The sequence below is a fragment of the Anastrepha ludens genome, chromosome 2 (genome assembly GCF_028408465.1).
Source record: "Anastrepha ludens isolate Willacy chromosome 2, idAnaLude1.1, whole genome shotgun sequence".
NCBI classification, from domain to species: domain Eukaryota; kingdom Metazoa; phylum Arthropoda; class Insecta; order Diptera; family Tephritidae; genus Anastrepha; species Anastrepha ludens.
Genome location: NC_071498.1, coordinates 160,552,339 through 160,571,614, shown reverse-complemented (window position 1 = coordinate 160,571,614; position 19,276 = coordinate 160,552,339). Strand labels below are relative to the sequence as shown.

The 19,276-nt window shown below is 38.2% G+C and overlaps 1 protein-coding gene across 5 annotated transcripts in view; it reads left to right on the top strand.

Moving 5' to 3' along the window:
• Nucleotides 1-783: 783 nt before the first annotated feature.
• Nucleotides 784-19,276, top strand: part of LOC128855704 (uncharacterized) — a 39,414-nt gene continuing 20,921 nt past the window's right edge. Inside the window, exons 1-3 of one of the 5 annotated variants that reach the window (XM_054090836.1) lie at nucleotides 784-1,043; nucleotides 6,278-6,654; nucleotides 6,859-7,121. In XM_054090836.1, the coding sequence (XP_053946811.1) occupies nucleotides 6,944-7,121 (178 nt within the window). In that variant the 5' untranslated portion in view covers nucleotides 784-1,043; nucleotides 6,278-6,654; nucleotides 6,859-6,943. Of the gene's footprint in view, nucleotides 1,044-1,379; nucleotides 1,476-6,277; nucleotides 7,122-19,276 lie in introns of those variants that run through there. The other 4 variants (XM_054090838.1, XM_054090841.1, XM_054090840.1 and 1 more) reach the window with 4 other exon arrangements.

Here is a 19,276-nt window from a genome sequence, read left to right as displayed (position 1 = left end):
TATTATACAAATATAAAATTCTCAACTAATCACTTAGTGACTAGAATAACTGCAAACTAATAGCTAACGAAGTGCCCTTTAGAATCGCTACAACCTAGAGAAGCCCTTACCCGCCCAACTGCAACACCCAGCAACGCTAAGCATCAACGGCTCGTTCTCTAAGTAGAAAAGTGCAAAGTAGCGTTAGAAGTATTTACAAACAAATACATAAACATACAAATACACACACACATATATGTATATACATCGCAAATGCATGCCAGGCAAGAGTTTGCTTTTATCTATTACCTGTAAAGCAAATGAAAAACTAAACAATTTGAAGATTTGATGAGCGGGTTAATTGACACAAATGGATGCTGAGCTCAACCAGCTGAGCTGCAGTATTTGATACCGATTTTTAATTCCCACTGGAGAATAATACTCATACGCCAGAGAGGCGCAAAACACGAGGTCGCGCGATCACGCCGGTGCACGCCGGATGCCACTCACCGAAGTACACTTCCCCCTGCACAGGTATATGGTACTACGAACAAATACAACATACATGCATGCATACTATACATGCCCATCATGCCTTCATACATACATACATCCATTCATATGTAAATATTGTATCCGTTGTTAAAAGTGAGCGCGGTTTGCGGCTAATGAAAGTGAGTGCGCGCTGAGCGTTTGTGTTTGCGGAGTGCGCTCGAGTATTTGATTTGATTTGATTTGATTTGAATTGAATTGTCAACTTGAAAATTTGTATTTGTATGTATTCAATTTTATTTGCGAGGCAAAGGCGCAACGGTTAACAAGTGAAACAGTCGAAGCGCGAGTTTCAAGTGAAATATTTTTTGCAATGCAAAACTATAATTAAGGAATGTAAATAAAATATAAAGCTTAGCGATAAATGCTGAAAACAAAATCAAATTTATAAAAATGCATATATTATATAATTTAAAGCAACAACGCTCATACTAACGGATTACGCAAGTTAAGCGAAATGTGCGCGGAACTACAATGAAGTAAATTCAAATCAGTTGCTGTGGCAAAAATGTGTACGACTTGAATTTAAAAATATAAAAAATAAAAAAACACAAAATATGTGCAAAATTAAAATAAGGAAAAATATGTATAAAAAAAAATTACAAGGAAAATATATTTAAAAATTAAAGAAATAGAAAAACAGAATTATAAATTAACTCAATAATTAAAATCAAATCCATTTATTTTTCGAGTATTTAAACAAATATATTTAAAATGTAGTACTGCCAAAATACATATTTGCCAAAAACCCCGTTGACTTACTTATGAATTGTTTTACTATATTTTAGTTAAAAGATTTTTTCTACAAAGACGAAAAACGAGCAATTTCATGCGAAAAATGTGTTACAAAGGAAGATAGAAAATATTACATAAAAAAATTAAATCAATATAAATAAAAATTAAATAATTTTTAAATAACTATCAACAGCTACAGATAAAAAAAAGTTAGTGATTTTCTGTGCTACCAACTGCCATTAATTTTTGTTTTTATTATTATAAAAACAGTAATTAGTTTTAATTTTACTAAACCAGCAATACAATGGAACGCAAAACGTATTACGAATAATATTATAGTGAAAATAAAATTTAAGCAACATAAATAAAAATTAATTGTAAATTAACAAAAACTAAAACCCAAATTTAAATATAATAAAATTTGAGTCACGTAAATAAAAACTGATTATAAATAAAAATAAAAAACAACTAATTTAAATATAATAAAATGTAAGTAACATAAATAAAAACTAATTCCAAATAAAAATAAAAAAAATAAAAAAACCAAATTTAAATATGAGAAAATTTAAGTAACGTAAATAAAAACTAATTATAAATAGAAATAAAAAACACCCAATTTAAATATGAGAAAATTTAAAGAACATAAATAAAAAAGAAAACAAATTTCAATATAATAAAATTTAAGTAACGTAAATAAAAACTAAATAATTATAAATAAAAATAAAAAACACCAAATTTAAATATGAGAAAATTTAAGTAACGTAAATAAAAACTAATTATAAATAAAAATAAAAAACACCAAATTTAAATATAATAAAATTTAAGTAATAGAAATAAAAAGTGATTACACTGCGTTACAAAAACGAACTTTTTTTCTGTCCTATGAACCAAATATACTTTTTCGGAAAGGGGAGAAAAAATAAAAATGCACGTGTATCGGCGATTTGCATGTACACGCCAGAATTTTTTTGTATGTATAAAATATAGAGCTCGTAGTCTGCCTGTGTGAAAAACTTTGGATCAATTTTTAACCCTTTTTCCGTATTCCAATCGCGCTGAATTTCTGCAGGCAGACTCGTGGAAATGTTTTTATTATGTAAAATTAAAAAAAAAAAATTGTATCAATTCTCAGATTTTCTTGAATTTTTTTCTAAATTTTCGGCATAACTTGAAGGGACTCCAAATTTTGAAACAACTTATTAACCTTTAATTTATTGTTTCATACAACACACTCTGTGCCGTTTTCCGGAAGTCGTGTGCGACTATTGCTATAGAAATTTATGAAAGTTTACTGATGGAAGGTCAACAATAAAGTACTCTGTACCAACAATTTGGCTACCACGTACGGAGCACTGCAGTGAACTGTGCTACTTTTGCGTAACTTTTACTCAAACTAAAGGGTACCAATACTTTCGCCACAACAAAATTCGCTACGCTAATGTAGAATCGGTTATTCCAGCGGTTCTGTACTCACCAGAAGAATGTATATCGGCTTCAATGGAGATTTTTGATGATGTTCCCGAATTAAGGGATGGAGAACCAACAGTAGCACCAACAATGCTATCAACATTTCTTGCATCGAATGCAAGATGCGGGGAACCAGAAGTATCGGAATTTGTACCAGCACTCAGTGAACTTGGGACTGCAGTGCCGCATTTAGTAACGCAAGCCGACTTCAATGACCTTGTACGAGAAGGAAATTTGTCAAAGAGAACAGCCGAACTCTTTGCATCACGCTTTAAGCAGTGGAATATAGGGGCCTAAGTTTCTTTAAAAGCATTAAAATTTTTAATGCAACAATTTTTAATTTTAATATAATAAAATTAATAAAAAAATTCGGGGCTTTATATCTCTATTCTAATGCGGAGTGAAATACCTTTCTTTTGATACCCACATCGGCATATCTCATGCAACTTTTTTTTTTTAATTTCGAACAGGTGGCAACCCTGTGAAACATTGTCAGTGGCAACACCTAGGTGAAAAGTCTAGAAATATGATACACTATCTGTGTGCCCAATTTCATTTAAATCCGTTAAGCTAATCCTGAGATCGTGTGGCTATACAGATATGCATACAAGAATTGTTCGTTTAAAGTTATAAAATACAAAAAAACCAAATTGTGATGTGTACATGAAAATCGCCGATACACTGTTATTTTTATTTTTTATCCCCTTTCCGAAAAAGTATATTTGGTTCATAGGACAGAATGTGTGTAACGCGGTGTTATAAGTAAAAAAAAAAAACAAAAAAAATCGAAATTTAAATGTAATAAAATAAGTTGCCTGGTTAGCACCTACACCAGATGCATTTTTTTTTTTTTTGCCTCCTATATTAATTACACCACCGTACGACACTAAGAAATTCTTTCTACAGCTTGGATTTCATAACATTAATCATTATCAATATTACATTTTGGTTAAGTTTTTGTGTGAGTTTACAAGTGTATGTACATGGCTTTAAATTATTCTAGTTATCAGCTGAGTTGGGGTTGGTCGCCTGAGCCGCCTGGAGTTTGCCCTTTCTGCTGATGGGAGTTGTCGCATGCCAGTATTTGTATGGTTCATTAAACGGGCAATATGATTTGTGCTGCGTTTGCGGATGATTTCTGCTACTGTATCGATGTTGAGGTCGCGATGAATATCTTCGTTTGGGGCGTACCAAGGTGCATTGGTTATACATAGTTCTGAGTATTTTTGATTGTAGTCGTTGAATAATGTCAATGTTACTTTTACTAGCAGTTCCCCAGATTTCTAAGCCGTATGCCCAGAATAGCACAATCACAGTTTTGTATATAAGGGTTTTATTCAGCAATGACAGTTTCGAGCGCCGGCCAAGTAGCCAGTATAGTTGTCGGAATCTGTTTTTTACCTCATTTCTTTTCAACGTGATATGTTCTTTCCAGAGAAGTTTAGAGTCAATAGTCATTCCAAGGTGTCTTGCTTTGGTGTCTATCGGGATTTGTGAATTGTTTATTGTCAGATTCTTGTGTCCTACTTTCTTGTTAGAATAAACTACATGAATTGTTTTACCACTATTGATTTGTATACCCCAAGCATTAAACCATGTTAGTGTTTTCCTCAAAGTCTGTTGTAACTTGTTTGTTGCTGCTTCTAAGGTTTTATGAGTTGCCAATAGGACGGTGTTATCTGCAAAAGTTGCTATCATGTCGATACTTGCAGGCAAGGGAATATCAGCTGTGTACAGCACATATAGTACAGGCCCTAATACACTAAATCGGCAATTGAGCAGTAAAGTCCTCTCTCGACGAATAAAACTAACACTTTTTAAGTCAGTACAGTGAGATTGAGGTTCCTTTGGGCATTAAAACGAGTTTGACGAACTTCATTAAGATTTTTCATGATCACTTAGTGATACAAAATATGTGTCGCGTTGAATTCCCGAAATTTATAAATACCCTGGAAACGCAGCTGGTCAAAATGTTTCGAAAAGCGGTTTAAAGCGAATGCAAAAGTAACCCAGCATTGATCATCATGGCGAATATTTTGAAAAACAGTAAAACCATTTTCGCCCAAGAATGTTCGTTTTGCCATTTTTGGTTAGAAATATAAATGCTTACCCTCGTATGTTTTTCACATGCCAAGTTGGGATACTCAGAGCTTTCCTAAGGGCGAGTAGACAGAAATATAAGTAACAACCCTTGTATATTTTCCACATGTCAAGTTGAGATACACGAAATATGAATAGCAACCCTCGTATATTTTATGTATGTCAAGTTGGGATACCCGTAATATATGTAGCAACCCTCGTATATTTTCAAAATCTCAAGTTGGGATAGACGAAATATGAATAGCAACCCTCGTATATTTCATATTTCAAGTTGGGATACCAGAAATATAAGTAACAACCCTTGTATACTTTCCACATGTCAAGTTGAGATACCCGAAATATGAATAGCAACCCTCGTATATTTTATGTATGTCAAGTTGGGATACCCGTAATATATGTAGCAACCCTCGTATATTTTCAAAATCTCAAGTTGGGATAGACGAAATATATGTAGCAACCCTCGTATATTTTCAAAATCTCAAGTTGGGATAGACGAAATATGAAAAGCAACCCTCGTATATTTAATACATATCAAGTTGGGATACCAGAAATATAAATAGGAACCCTCCAATATGTTCCACATGTCAAGTTGGGATACACGAAATATGAATAGCAACCCTCGCATATTTTATGCTTGTCAAGTTCGGGTACCCGTAATATAATTAGCAACTCTCGTATATTTTCCACTTGTTAAGTTGGGATACCCGAAATATGAGTAGCAACCCTCGCATATTTAATACATATCAAGTTAGGATGCACGAAATATAAATAGGAACCCTCGTATATGTTCCACATGTCAAGTTGGGATAACCGAAATATGAGTAGCAACCCTCGTATATTTAATGCATGTCAAGTTGGGGTACCCGTAATATATTTAGCAGCCCTCGTATATTTACAACATTCCAAGTTGGGATACCCGAAATATAAATAGCAACCCTCGTATATTTTAAACAACTCAAGTTGGGGTACCCGAAATATTAGTAGCAACCCTCGTATATTTAGTACATGTCAAGTTGGGATACCCAGAGCCTTTCTAAGCCCGAGTGGCACTACTGAGCAATCGTTCGTTCATTAACCTTTCATGGATTTGGTCAAATATTTGTCCTAACTTGAGCTGCCTGAACTTGCATCAACAAAAATGGATCGTTCACCCTCTAATTCGACTACTAAACATTCAAAGGTTCTCCAGCTGTACAAATTTCCCCTAAATATTTGTTTTTATTTAATTTTTTCCCCTACAAATAAAGAGCCCAACACTTTCATGCCACTCCCGCCGAATGGCAGATGTGCCCTTTTAACATCGGCAGTGCACTCGAAAATTCCACAATAAAAATTAATAAACTTGAACTATTATGTAATAAATACAATAATAAATACAATCACCCATGCATACCTAAGTACGTATTTAATTAATCCTCAAGTGTTTATAATCACAATAATTTAGCTAAAGCTAATTCTCTGCGGAATTTATTTAAAATAATTATAAAATCACTACAAATTACAAACTGATCGCAAACACTTGCAAAATAATACACACGTACATATGTATGTGTGTATGTGCAAGCACAAAATTCCAAACAACGGCGTTGGAAACAATTTTATGCAACAACAAAATTCACCAAACGTGCTAACATAATTCGAGTGCCTACAAAATCTGCATTGCACGTAATCTAAATACATATCTGAGTGTGTGGTGCGCGGTGATACATATTTACGAGTATTGTATGCATCAAAAGTGCTAATTGTGCCAAATTCGCCTACTCACATACACATATTCATATACATATGCATACATACGAACATAAGTGCAAACATATACGGGTTAGTAGGCATTTGGGCGAAATTTTACAAATACTAGCGAACCCTTTAAGTTTAGTGTTATTGTAGCATTATTGCAAATGTGTTTGTAAGTTTGTGAAATTCTGATTGCATATGCAATATACACATACGTGTATATGAGTTTGTGTTGCTATATTTGCAAATCATTATTGGCATCGACGTCAATCAGTTTCGTTCAATCATTAGTCAATATTATTTAAACGGAAAGCAGAATTCTGTTAAGCTGCCTGGCACTTACATAAATACATGCGCAACTACCGTAAATTGTCATATGTATAACAATAATAATTCATGTAAAACACCCACATCTACTGTAAACAACAAAATGCCCAAATCGTCATTGCCACCAATGCCACAACTGGTTCTGCTGAAATTCTCACAGCCTTTGAAGAGCCTGCTCGCCACAGCACTGCTGCTTTGCTGCCTGCAATCGTTGCAAATCAACTGCCGTAAGTTTTGATTTGATTTTATTTGAAATGTGTGTTAAATGAAATCGCCAGCTTTTAGCGACAAATTTATTGGCTTTTTATTTATTTGGCATTATTAGTTATTTAGTTATCAGTTGCATGCAGAATTAATGTTCAATACCACAAAATGACATGTAAGCATACGCAGGCATATGTGCATACCATACATACACACATGCGCACATGCACACATAAATACATACATACTTACATAAATGTTTATTTTTTTTTTTGCGGAGGAGGGGAAGCATCAAAAGCATATGGCCGAAGCTATGGTGTGGGACTTTACCCCGACTAAGCCCACCTCAAATCCTACGGGATGTCCCCCTGGAACTTCACCGTTAAGTAGTACTCAATCGTCTGTTATTGTCATTCTGTTTTGTACATTGGGTTAAGGAGCTCTTCCTAGGGACCTACGTGCATATTTCGCTTATTGAAGGTTCTTCATGATTTTTGCGGCCACTACGTATGTAATTTTCCAGTTTTCTTCGTTTTCGCACATATAGTATCTTTGTGGGATAAGATTTGTGTCACTTACGTTTTCAGCAAACGCTTTCTCTAGCATATTTCGCTCATTAATGAACCGCAGGCATTGGAACAACTCGCCGTTTCTTGTTCTTCAGAGCACTGCGGGCAGTACGGATCGTTCTCAAGATGGAACCAGTGTAGGGATGCTTTGAAGCAACCGTGTCCAGTGTGTGTGTGATACAAAAATCAATTTCTCCGTGTGTTTGCTTAATCCATATCGCAATGTTTGGAATCAGTTCAAAGGTCCACCTACCTTTCTCGGATTGCTTCCACCGTACCTGTCATTCTTCAATTGTTCGCAGCCTTTCTTCTCTTTTAACCACGCTCGACGATTTCTGCCCAATGGTGTTATGTAACCTATACATCTCAACCGCGAGAAGGTTGATGGGCACCATTCCTGTTATCACATGGATTACGTCATCTGAAACAGTGCGATAGGCACTGGCAACTCGCATGGCGCCAAGTCTGTACGTGGCTCGTACGTGTTGGAGGTACGATGGCTTCATGTTTGCCAAGATTGATGCTGCGTACAGAATCACTGAGCTCGTGACTGTTATCTATGTATGTTTATCTACTTATAGAAGATTGAAGGTATGTATGTGTTTTTGTGTGTGCATTGCCTATATACTACATATCCCCTGAACTGATTTTGATTGAATAGGTGGTACTGAAGTCGAGATATTTATAAAAGCATACTTATTGTTGGATCTGCTTAGAATGTAACCTCTATTGGCGAGTATATTCTGTCAAAACAATATCGGGAATTGTTCGTTTAAGAAGCGAGCGTTACGCGCTGCTGGAATGTTGGCACAACTGTCCTCTATAGTGTCGCAGAATTTGAGCGTGAGCTGTCAATTAGCTTGTTTTTGGCATTTAATTATATAAGTTAACCGCAGGTGTGCTCTGCGATTTTCAGTGTGGATAAAAAATCGAACAAAAAATTTGTCTTCAATTTCGTGCTTTGAACGGGATTTCGTATGCCGAATCGTAGAAAATGTTGCAGAAAGCCAATGACGAGGGTGCTTTATTAAAAACACGGGTCTATGAGTGGTATAAGGCTTTTGCAAAAGGCCGAGAAGTCGTGTAAGATTTGCCCCGATCTGGTCGCCCATCAACGTCTTCAACGGATGAAAACATCGACAAAGTCAAGGAAATGGTGGTGGACAACCCATCATTTAAGTTTGGAGGAGTTAGCTCGTGACCTCAGCGTGTCTCACGAATCAATTCGCAGCATTTTACGCCATTAATTGGGCAAGAGACGAGTGGCTGCTCGACTCGTTCGAAGAGAGTTGAATTTCTTTCAAAAATTCATCGGAAGAAGGTGGCTGAAGGCGAAGACATGCTTGAGCAAGTGAATTCGGACCCATCGTTTATCCATGCTGATTGCTTTTTTGACAAAAAAAATATCATCGAACAACCGCCGTATTATACACCGAATCTAGCCCCTATGACTTTTTTCTTTTCCCAAAACTTAAATTGCCACACCGCGGACGCCTCTTTGAGTCTCAGATAGAGGCCATGAAGGAGAATTCGCTGAAGGAGCTGAAGAAAATCTCTTCAAACGTACTTAAAAGGTGCTTTAATGGCAGGACTAATCGTTGGCTTATGTGTATTGCTTCGAATGGAGCCCACTTTGAAGGCAACAAAATAAATTTTGAAGAAAAAAACAATTATTTTGCGATTTATTGAACAATTCTCGGAACTTTTTAGACAGAATGTATGTCTAGGTATGCAGGTAGCTGTTTCAACTTTTAAACATAAAAAAAATTTACTGAGAACATAGTTAGCAAAGTGTTTTTGCTACAATGTAAATTTTATTGCGTAGTCCGAGAGAATATCCATTCAGTAAAAATTCTTGTTCGTAAAGATTTTAGCGATGGACTCATAGAAATAGGCCTGAAAATATTAGAACTAAAGTTACCAAAATGAAAAATTTATTGCGTTGTTTATTTCAACCGCACATCCCTTCGTTAGCCAGAAATGTTCCACTACTTTGTTTTTAAGTCGAGAAATCTGCTAGAAACTAAAAGGCCATAGGTTGTATAGGACTGTTAACAGACCTATTCTCCTATACTGAAATTATTGCCATGAATGAGGTAGTATTCTGGTTAAGCAAAAATGTGACTACCTTTAAAGAAATCTTAATTTATTCTGATAGCTAACAGGCAATTACCTAGATCCCTTGACGGGGTTGTCACTAGATCCATGATTCCTTGCAAATCCCGGCATCTCTTAAAGAGAGGGTGGAATATTTCCGCATGCACTCTCCTCTCTCTTGATATGGAGATTGTAAGTACACCCTTCTCAACCTTTTTTTTTGTTTTTCAGAGGAGGTTAAAATCGAGAATTTCAGAAACATCATCAAAGGTGCCGTCACACCAGTGGTATGTGGGGCATGCTCCCGCTTTGTGTTTGTCACCAATGGGGCATCGGAAAATTGCAATATCGTTACTCAATATAGACTTGTCGTCTGTTTTGGTTCGTCTTGAGGCTTTACCTCACGCATTCGTGTTTGTCGTCTGTTCGTGAATACAGTCATCCTCGCAGGAGATCTGTTTCAAAATGGCTCCTTTGGGCGGTGCCTCTAGGCATCTCTTGAGTATTCTATATCGGTCGCATTCGCTTTGCTTTCGCTTTGGGCTCCCATTCTAAGTTTCACAGTTTTATTTATATCCTTGCTGCAAACTGTTTTACTGTTTCCCATTTCTCTTTCGAGTTCAGCATTTGCGTTAGAAGGTTTTCTGGTGTGGGGACGACGCCGAGGACTTTTGCGAGCTCGAAGTGCTCTTCATAAAATCTGGCGCAGTGAAAAGTCACGTGTTCTGCACTCTCATTTTCACTGTGTCACTCTGGGCAGGTCGAATTATCTTGCTAGATGAAAACGGTGGAGGTACGCAAGAGACCTGGTCTGCTGAGGATTCGGATTAGATAGTAATCCGTTTCGCAGTGCTTTCTGCTTATCAATTCATTTAGTTTAGGAATCAACTTATACGTCCATCGTCCTGTAGATGAGTGATCCCATCTACTTTGCCACTTTGCTATCGTGCTCGGTTATTTTATCTCCAGATGTTGGTTTGTGCCCACGTGAGTGATACAGTCGCTTAAGTTCTTCTGCTCGTATATCGAGGGGCACTTTACTCGCTATAACGCTGATGGCATCATCAAATACTGTTCTGTACGCACATGCTACTCTGAGCGCGCTAAGTCTCAACCTACAACCTGTGTGGTGCAAGTAACATTGTCACTTCAGCCAACATAAGATGCGTTGATAGTCTGACGTGTAACGTCAGAATTTGGCCTTTGGAATCTGTTAGGCATCTTATCTGCCACTCTCCTGAATAGCCTACCACTAAGTTTAGATACTCTGGCTCATAGTTCTTGAATGATACTGATAACCTTAAGGATATAAATGTCAGCCAGATCAATGGGTTTGCACTTAAAACAAAATAGTTTAACGAGGAGTAGCAGGTAAACTGCGACTGTGGTATAAAAATGTATCGACAATGGGCAAAGTGAGTTGATTTGAATACCAAATGCCACTTCTACTTACCTACCTACATAAGACAAATTGATAATTAAACTGCTACATAATTTTTTTTTTTATTAAATTACATTCTCCTTCTGTGCTGAGGAAGTCAAATGTCTTTATTTTATTAACAGCTAAGTGATATAAGGTATTTGTGTTATACATAAAATAACTCTAGTTATACCAAGTATTACGAGTAGAGTATACAGGGGCGGACAGTCGAAGTGTAACCGACTTCAGACCGCTCTGCAGCTGATACACGGGCAAAGATTATTTTTTACAAGCGCGCAGAAGCATTTTGCATTATATTTGGCTGGAAAATCACATCCAGCGATTGTTCGTGAGCTCGAGCACCTTGAAGTAAATCAAGTTTTTGTTCATCGCACCATCACTCCTTACAACGATACTGGTAGCATCGCGAAAAGTCATGGAGGTGGTTATCAAAAGACTGTAACGACACGTGAAATGGTTCGAGAAGTGAAGAAGCGGCTTGAGTGAGATCCCCGACGAAGTGACAATCATATGGCGAAAGAACTGAAAATATCTCACCGTAGCATCCGCTGCATACTGAAAAATTATCTCAAAGTGAAACATTACAATATCCAAACGCATGATCTCACACCAAAGCAGCAACAAGTCAGGCTTGAGAAAGCGTAGGAGTTTTTCAAATTGAGTAATTCGTAAACTCCCAAAACGTTAGGATTTAGGACCGTTCATACGAGAATTTGAGTCATCGATTGGCCACCAGGAGAAAACACCCGCCACAGGTAATGGTTTGGGCCGCTGTAACCGCAGATGGGCGCTCTCCAATCGTTTTCATCAAGCCCGGCGACAAGGTAAATGCGAAATACTATCCGGAAAGTATTCTGGAGGTTGCTTTGAAGCCGTGGGTAGACAAACACTTTGGGGACAGAGCATGGACGTCTCAACAGACTCGGCACCGTCTCACAAAACTCAAGTGAACCAAGAATGGCTAAAAAACAACGTTCCGAACTTTATAACGTCCACACAATGGCTCTCAATTTCAGCAGAACCGAATCCTCTTTGGATCCAAAACTAGGTCTGAACTAAAAGATTCACCAGTTTCGAGGCGCTGAAAAAAACCATTGTCCATTGCGATTTGTTTCTGGACTGTTTCAAGGTAGTCAAGGCAAAAGTGGTCATATCGAGCAAAAGTAAATTGATTCTTAATTTTGTAGTATTTTCACACATTTTTTCCTTTGAATTGAGTAAAAATAATTTTATGGCCCCTTTAATTGGTTACACTTCGAGTACTGGACCCTGTGTATTGGCGAACCTACATTTTCTCCGAATTCCGAATGGTAGTCGCACACCAACCCATTCGGCTACGGCGGCCGCCGAGCAGAGTAAGAAACCAAAAATTCGAAACCGATTTTTTTTGTCTGACTACATTAGTGTTTCATTCTAAGTATAGTTTCTTTCTTTTCTTTCCATTCTTTTGGGTGTACTTCAAATTCACACTCGACTCTTACAACACCCCGATTTGCTTTTTATTTGACAGAGATTTTCCAGTTAAAAATGATTTTAAAAAGGCTAAAAAACTGCAAGCAGCCATACGATGGGACACAATTTTATACCCAAAATTAATTTGTTAAAAAATAAAGCAATCCTTTTAGGGAGCTAGTATGTCACTTAAGTACATACGAGGTTGTTCAAAAAGTATCACGAATTTTCGTATATTCGAATTTCGATTTTTTTGTAGCGATGTGTTGGTACTCATGTCTCTCACTCATGCCGACGAGTTCGGCCATTTTCAATGTTCAGTTAATTGTTGACAGCTGCTTTGCTTGGACGTGTTTCGGCTCGTGTTCGATTTTTACCTATGCAAAAAGATGGATCAAAGAACCTGTATCAAATTTTGTGTAAAAAACGAAATTAAGTGCGCGGATGCATTCCGAATGTTGACTGTGTCATACGGAGAAGCTACTTTGGACCAAAGCAACGTTTATCGGTGGTACAAAATGTTCTTAGAAGGCCGAGAAGATGTGAACGACGAAAGGCGTGCCGGACGCCCGAGCACTTCAGCAGCAGACGAAAAAATTGATTGAAGTGAAGAAAATGGTATTGGCCAATCGCCGAATGAGCGTTAGAGAAGTTGCTGATCTAGACATATCGATTGGATCGTGCCATTCGATTTTTTTCAAATTCGTACCAAAATCTGCTCAATTTCGACCAAAAGCAGCATCGCATGAATATTTCTAATGAGATGTTGGACTCAGTCCGCGACGACCCAAATTTGGTCCAGAGTGTCAAAACTGGTGACGAATCGTGGGTTTATGGTTATGACGTGGAAACCAACGCTCAATCATCTCAATGAAAACTGCCACACGAACCAAGACCAGAAAAAGCGCGCCAAGTTCGGTCGAATGTAAAAGTTTTGCTTACCGTTCTCTTCGATTGCGCGGACGTTGTGCGTCATGTGTTCTTGCCATAGGGTAAAACGGTCAATAAGGAATATTACCTGCAAGTTAGGCGCAATTTGCGCGAAACAATCCGCCAGAAACGGCCGGATTTGTGGAAGAACAAAAATTGGTCCTGCATCACGATGACGCCCCTGCTCACACAGCGTTGCTTGTGCGCGAGTTTTTGGCCAAAAACAACACACTAATGATGCCACCGTATTCCACAGATCTGGTCCCCTGTGACTTTTTCTTCATCCCGAAACTGAAAAAGCCCATAAAAGAACGACGCTACGCTACGAAATATCTTGCCGCAAGTGTTAATACCTATATAATCAATTTTACAATTCCAGAGAAAAGCCCGCAACTTTTCTTGCTGAGTCACCCTAATGTGCATGTGTGTGCAATCTCAGTACTTTTCAACTAAATATTTACATCGTAAAATGTTTGAATAAATTTTCTAGACACGCAAGCAACTGTCTTTATTTGTCAATTAAAGTTTTAAACGAACTCACAAATTCAAAGTGTTTCAAGGTCAAAGGTAGTTTATACTGGTAAACACACATACATGCACACACCACGCACACATACCATATACACATACAAATAGGGTTTTGATGGGAGTTTTAAAGGTGTATAATAAAATAAATAGAAAAATGTTGCTTTTTGAACTTGAAAAATTTATGACATTTAGCGACATTTGAAGCACATAGGTCGACACAAATTTTGGGCCATGAACCAGATTACACTTATTGTATTTATTGAATCCATATATGAGCTCAGAACAGTGCCAGCTCGACATGTTACATAACCTCAAATATAGTCAAAAATCATGTTTTTGTGTTTTTAGGCTGGAATATTCTTAACACAGATTCAGCACCTCAAAAATATTTGAATTATTGAAAAAGGTGGAGCAAAATTAATCTTCCAATTTGGTTTTTGAATCACTTTCTTACTAAATAAAAAAAAATAATAATAATTTTCAGTGATAGGAATCTTTATTTTCAGTTACCAAGATATTTATAAAGGGTTTTCCAATAAGGATGTTATTTTGATATTCAAAGAAAAATGCTATTTTTTAATATAAATGATCGGATGTTTATTTCATTATAAAGAGGAAGGTACACCTTTAATAGTGGAAAATATGTAACATCAGGCAAATGACCACAATACAGGACCGTATCCTTTTCATGAAATTTTCCATAACCGCATTGCAAAGTGGCTGCCCTATGTCATCGATAGCCTCACCAATTCCATCTTTGAGGTCTTACATCGACCCTGGGCTGTTGGCGTAGACCTTCCCTTTCACGTGGCCCCAAAGAAAAAGGTCACAAGCTGTTAAATCACAAGATCTCGGCGGCCAATTGTGATCACCCCGGCGAGAGATAACACGGTCTGAACACTTTTCCCGTAAAACATCAATGGTTTCGTTGCCTGTGTGGCACGAAGCGCCGTCTTCTTAAAAATAGACGTTTTCCGGATCAATACCATCAAATTTCGGCCATAAAAAATCGTTAATCATCTCTCGATAGTGCAATACATTCCAAAACAACACCTACTTTTCGAAAACCCTTTATTTTGCTCCCGAAAGCCACTTATTCGTAATTGGCTGAAATACTCACCTGCCATATGCAAAATGTCAGACATTAAGTCTCAGTTCAAGCGCAATCCTAATCTAGACATAAATCTTTTGCACAAATACAACGACAAAATATCACTTCAAGATACATGCAATAACTGACGAATTGACCGAGGAAGTAACAAATTCGTGCTATAGAAGGCTTAAAATCGGATCGAATTATTCCTCGTTGTAGCGAAAATGTTAGAATGCGGAAGATATTAACATCTATCGAATCCGAAACATAAATACTATAGAAAGTATTAGTGGCGCGACCCGAATCAATATTTGATCACTCTTGAGATTTATGGGATCGTCAACTTAAATTTTTAGATAAAAACAAAAAAACGGAGAGTAAGAGAGAAATAATGAGGGACTGCACAGGACCAATAGAAAACAATTACTGGAAAACTTGGTAGTTGACAGAAGATTGCAAAATAAATCCGACAGCTTTACTACAAAGCTTAGCTGCCTGCAAATAGTTTCAGAATCTATCGAATTCCTCTAAAACCAGATCTTAGATGCGGTATGCACTTTGAAAGGGAAAGCGAGTGCTCTAAAAATAAGTTCCGATGACATCCCGGTTACACGTAAGTTAAGAAATGGAGTACATAGATGGCCAAATTATTTAAAAAGTTATGAATGCTACCCAAAGGGTTTTCTAATGAATCTCAAATCCAGGGAATATTTCGTTTAAGCAATATAGAACATGATGCCTTCGATTCGACACTTCTCTACTCGCTTGACGAAAATTTGCATATGAAAGCAACAACAAAGTTATAGGTGATGGTTCGCCACTATAGTTATACCTTATAAAACTGGTATAACTCACTATTTTTAATGCTGCCAACTCTCTCTCTCATTTGGCATTGGGTAAGTTTCATTAGACCGCGGGTCCTTTGCGACCAACCTTTGTTGGCGCGGCAACCTTTGTTGATTCAACTTTGCGAGTTCTCTTTTGTTGTTCGCGTCGTGTTCACACACTTCGCAATTGTTAGTTTTTAGTCTGCGGCCAGCAACTACATTCAGAAGAACGAAAACGGACGGGTGTTGACAGAGCAGTGTTGTAAAGTTGAAGCAATAAAAGTTGCCCTGTGTGAACGCGGTCTTACTAATACACATTAAATGCTTCCAACCAAATGTAATTTTTGTCAGCTCAAAAGAGGAACTGCCTCTACGCCGCTGTGTGTGACTTTGGTATCCCCGCAAAACTTATACGAGTGTGTAAAATGACGCTGAGCACTAGGGTAGTCTCCGTGAGGATCGAAAAGGACCTCTCGGAGCCGTTCGATACCGAGGCTTCAGACAAGGCGATTCCCTTTCGTGTGATTTCTTTAATCTCCTACTGAGAAAAACTATTCATGCTGAAAAATAATTCGACCTGAACAACCGCGCCTTAGATTCAGCGTACACCAGTCTGGAAAAGGAAGCTGAAAAAGTGGATCTTGCGGTGAGCGAACGTGAAATAAAGTGCATGCTGTTAACATACAAAGAGTCCTCGCATCTTGGACAATACTTCACTGTTGGCAACCACGAACTTGAAGTGCTGAAGGACTTTATTTATCTAGCTACCAGTGTTAAGAGCCAGAACGACGTCAGTCTAGAGACTAAACCGTCCTTGTATACCTATGGCGCAAAAGCTTAGACGATGACGACAACTGATGAGAGAGTACTCGGAGTGTTCAAGAGAAAAATTCTCAGAAAAATCTGTGGTTCTCTTCGCTTATTCGATGGAACAGCAAGCTGCATGAGCTACACCGGGATGTGGGCATAGTGGCTGCGCTGGCTTGGTCATGTTTCAAAGATGAACAAAAATGCCCCCCACGGCAGTACTTCGAGAGGGAACCCACTGGTGGACGGCAAGGAAGTAAAAGATCTAATTTACCTTGGGAAGATGAAGTGTGGCACTCGGTGGCACCAATTGCAAGCAGCGAACGAAGCAAGATGTCGCAATGTGTGCTCGGTCAAAACCGCGATACTGTTGTACTGCCATCGAAGTTAAAGTACAGCCATCTAAAAAAGTAAATAGCCCTGCGCATATGAGTGCCTCCTTCACACATTATTTCGAGAAGATTCTTACTCAGCTTCTTCTTCGATTTAAGTGGCATGTCTTAATGTCACACGTGACACCAGTTTTGCGACATCTCGGAATTCCAGAAGGTTTTTTGTAAAGCTTCTTCTTGAGAACAAGAAACTAGCCTTCGACCAAAACTCATAAGTAATACGTACATACTTAGACTTTCTGCGACTGGGACTTTGACAGCGAAATCTCTCTCCCACCATAAATTGAACACTGAATTTGCGCTCCTTTACATGGCAGCTATAGTAGGCGGCGCAAGGTCCAATGTTTTTCATGCCTTGCCCCGCCCATTGCATCTCATCAATGGCAGTGATGTCAGATTTTGCTCTTACGAGGATATCAACCAGCCCGCAAAGTTATCTTCCCCATTAAGGGAGCGGACATTTCAGGTGTATGCCTTCAAACCGTAATCCTTAGTTCGTTCACAATGGTCGTCATCAGTATAAGTATTGGGTATGGGAATAAGTCTCCGCCCTCGTAAAAGAGGTGTCGCTGCTGATACTTTTTCTGTGTTCGCTCTAGTAATATACTGGTGATTTGAAGATATATATGTGAGGTCTCGATCGCAGTAGTGACATTCGTTTGAAGCGTAAAGATCCTTCTTTATCTGACTTGTCTAAAATGTCTACATTCGTCCCGATTTCCGACAAGCCATGCTTCATTATTACCTCTTAAAGAAAAGTGCAGCTGAAACGTGTCGTATATTGATCAATATTTACGGTGATCTCTCTCCATCTAATACAACTTGTAAAGAGTGGTTTCGACACTTCCAATGTGGCAATTTCGACGTGAGTAATAAAGATCGCAAAGAGGCACCGAAAAAAATCGAAGATACTCAACTACAACAATTATTGGATGAAGACGCATGTCGAACTCGTGATGATGTGTCTAAAGAGTTGAATGTAGACAGATCAACCGTCAGTAAACGTTTGCACGCGATGGGAATGGTTTTGAAAGCATGTAACTGGGTGCTACATCAATCGAAGGGGAGGAATATCGAGAGACGTTTGGTGACGTGTGAGATGCTTCTTGAACGGCAGAAAAGAAAGGGTTTTCTGTATCGCATCGTCACTGGCGAGGAAAAATGGATCTATTTTGTTAACCCTAAGCGTCGAAGATGTTGGAGCCTGCCAGGTGAACCAGGTACATCGACAGCGAAAAAAAGTATTCATGCTTCAAAAGTTATGTTGTGCATCTGATGGGATGAAAAGGATGGCATCAATTATGAACTCCTTAAACCATCTGAAACCATCACTGGTGATCGTTACCGACTGCAACAAATGCGTTTGAGTCGAGCTCTCAAAGAAAAGCGGGCGGAATGGTACGGTACACATGACAAACTGATTTTGCTGCATGACAACGCCAGGCAACACGTTGCTAAATCGGTCCAGAAATATGTATTTAGAAATATTTAGAGTGACTGAACTGGGAAATCTTGCCTCATCTGCCATATTCCCCAGACATGGAACCTTCGGATTACCATCTATTCCGATCAATGCAGTCAGCCCTTATTGAAGAGCGGTTCACTTCTTACGAGAGCATCGCAAACTGGCTCAATGAATGGATCAACTTAAAGAACTCAAATTTTTCGGCAGAGGAATCCGTGGGCTTCCTGAAAGATGGACTAAAGTTGTAGATTCCAATGGCACAGACTTCACATAATATCATGTATTATTTAATAGTTTAGATAATTCGTAACTTTGGCTAAGAAAGGACGGAAACTTATTCCCATACCCAATAGCTTCACCCGAGGCTTTGTTTTCGTTTTCATTGGGGGCGAATTTTTACGTGGCAGTTCCCGGCAGGCAATGGCAAACCTCCGAGTGTATTTCTGCCATGAAAAAGCTCCTCATAAAAATATCTGCCGTTCGGAGTCGGCTTGAAACTGTAGGTCCCTCCATTTGTGGAACAACATTAAGACTCACACCACAAATAGGAGGAGGAGCTCGGCCAAACACCCAAAAA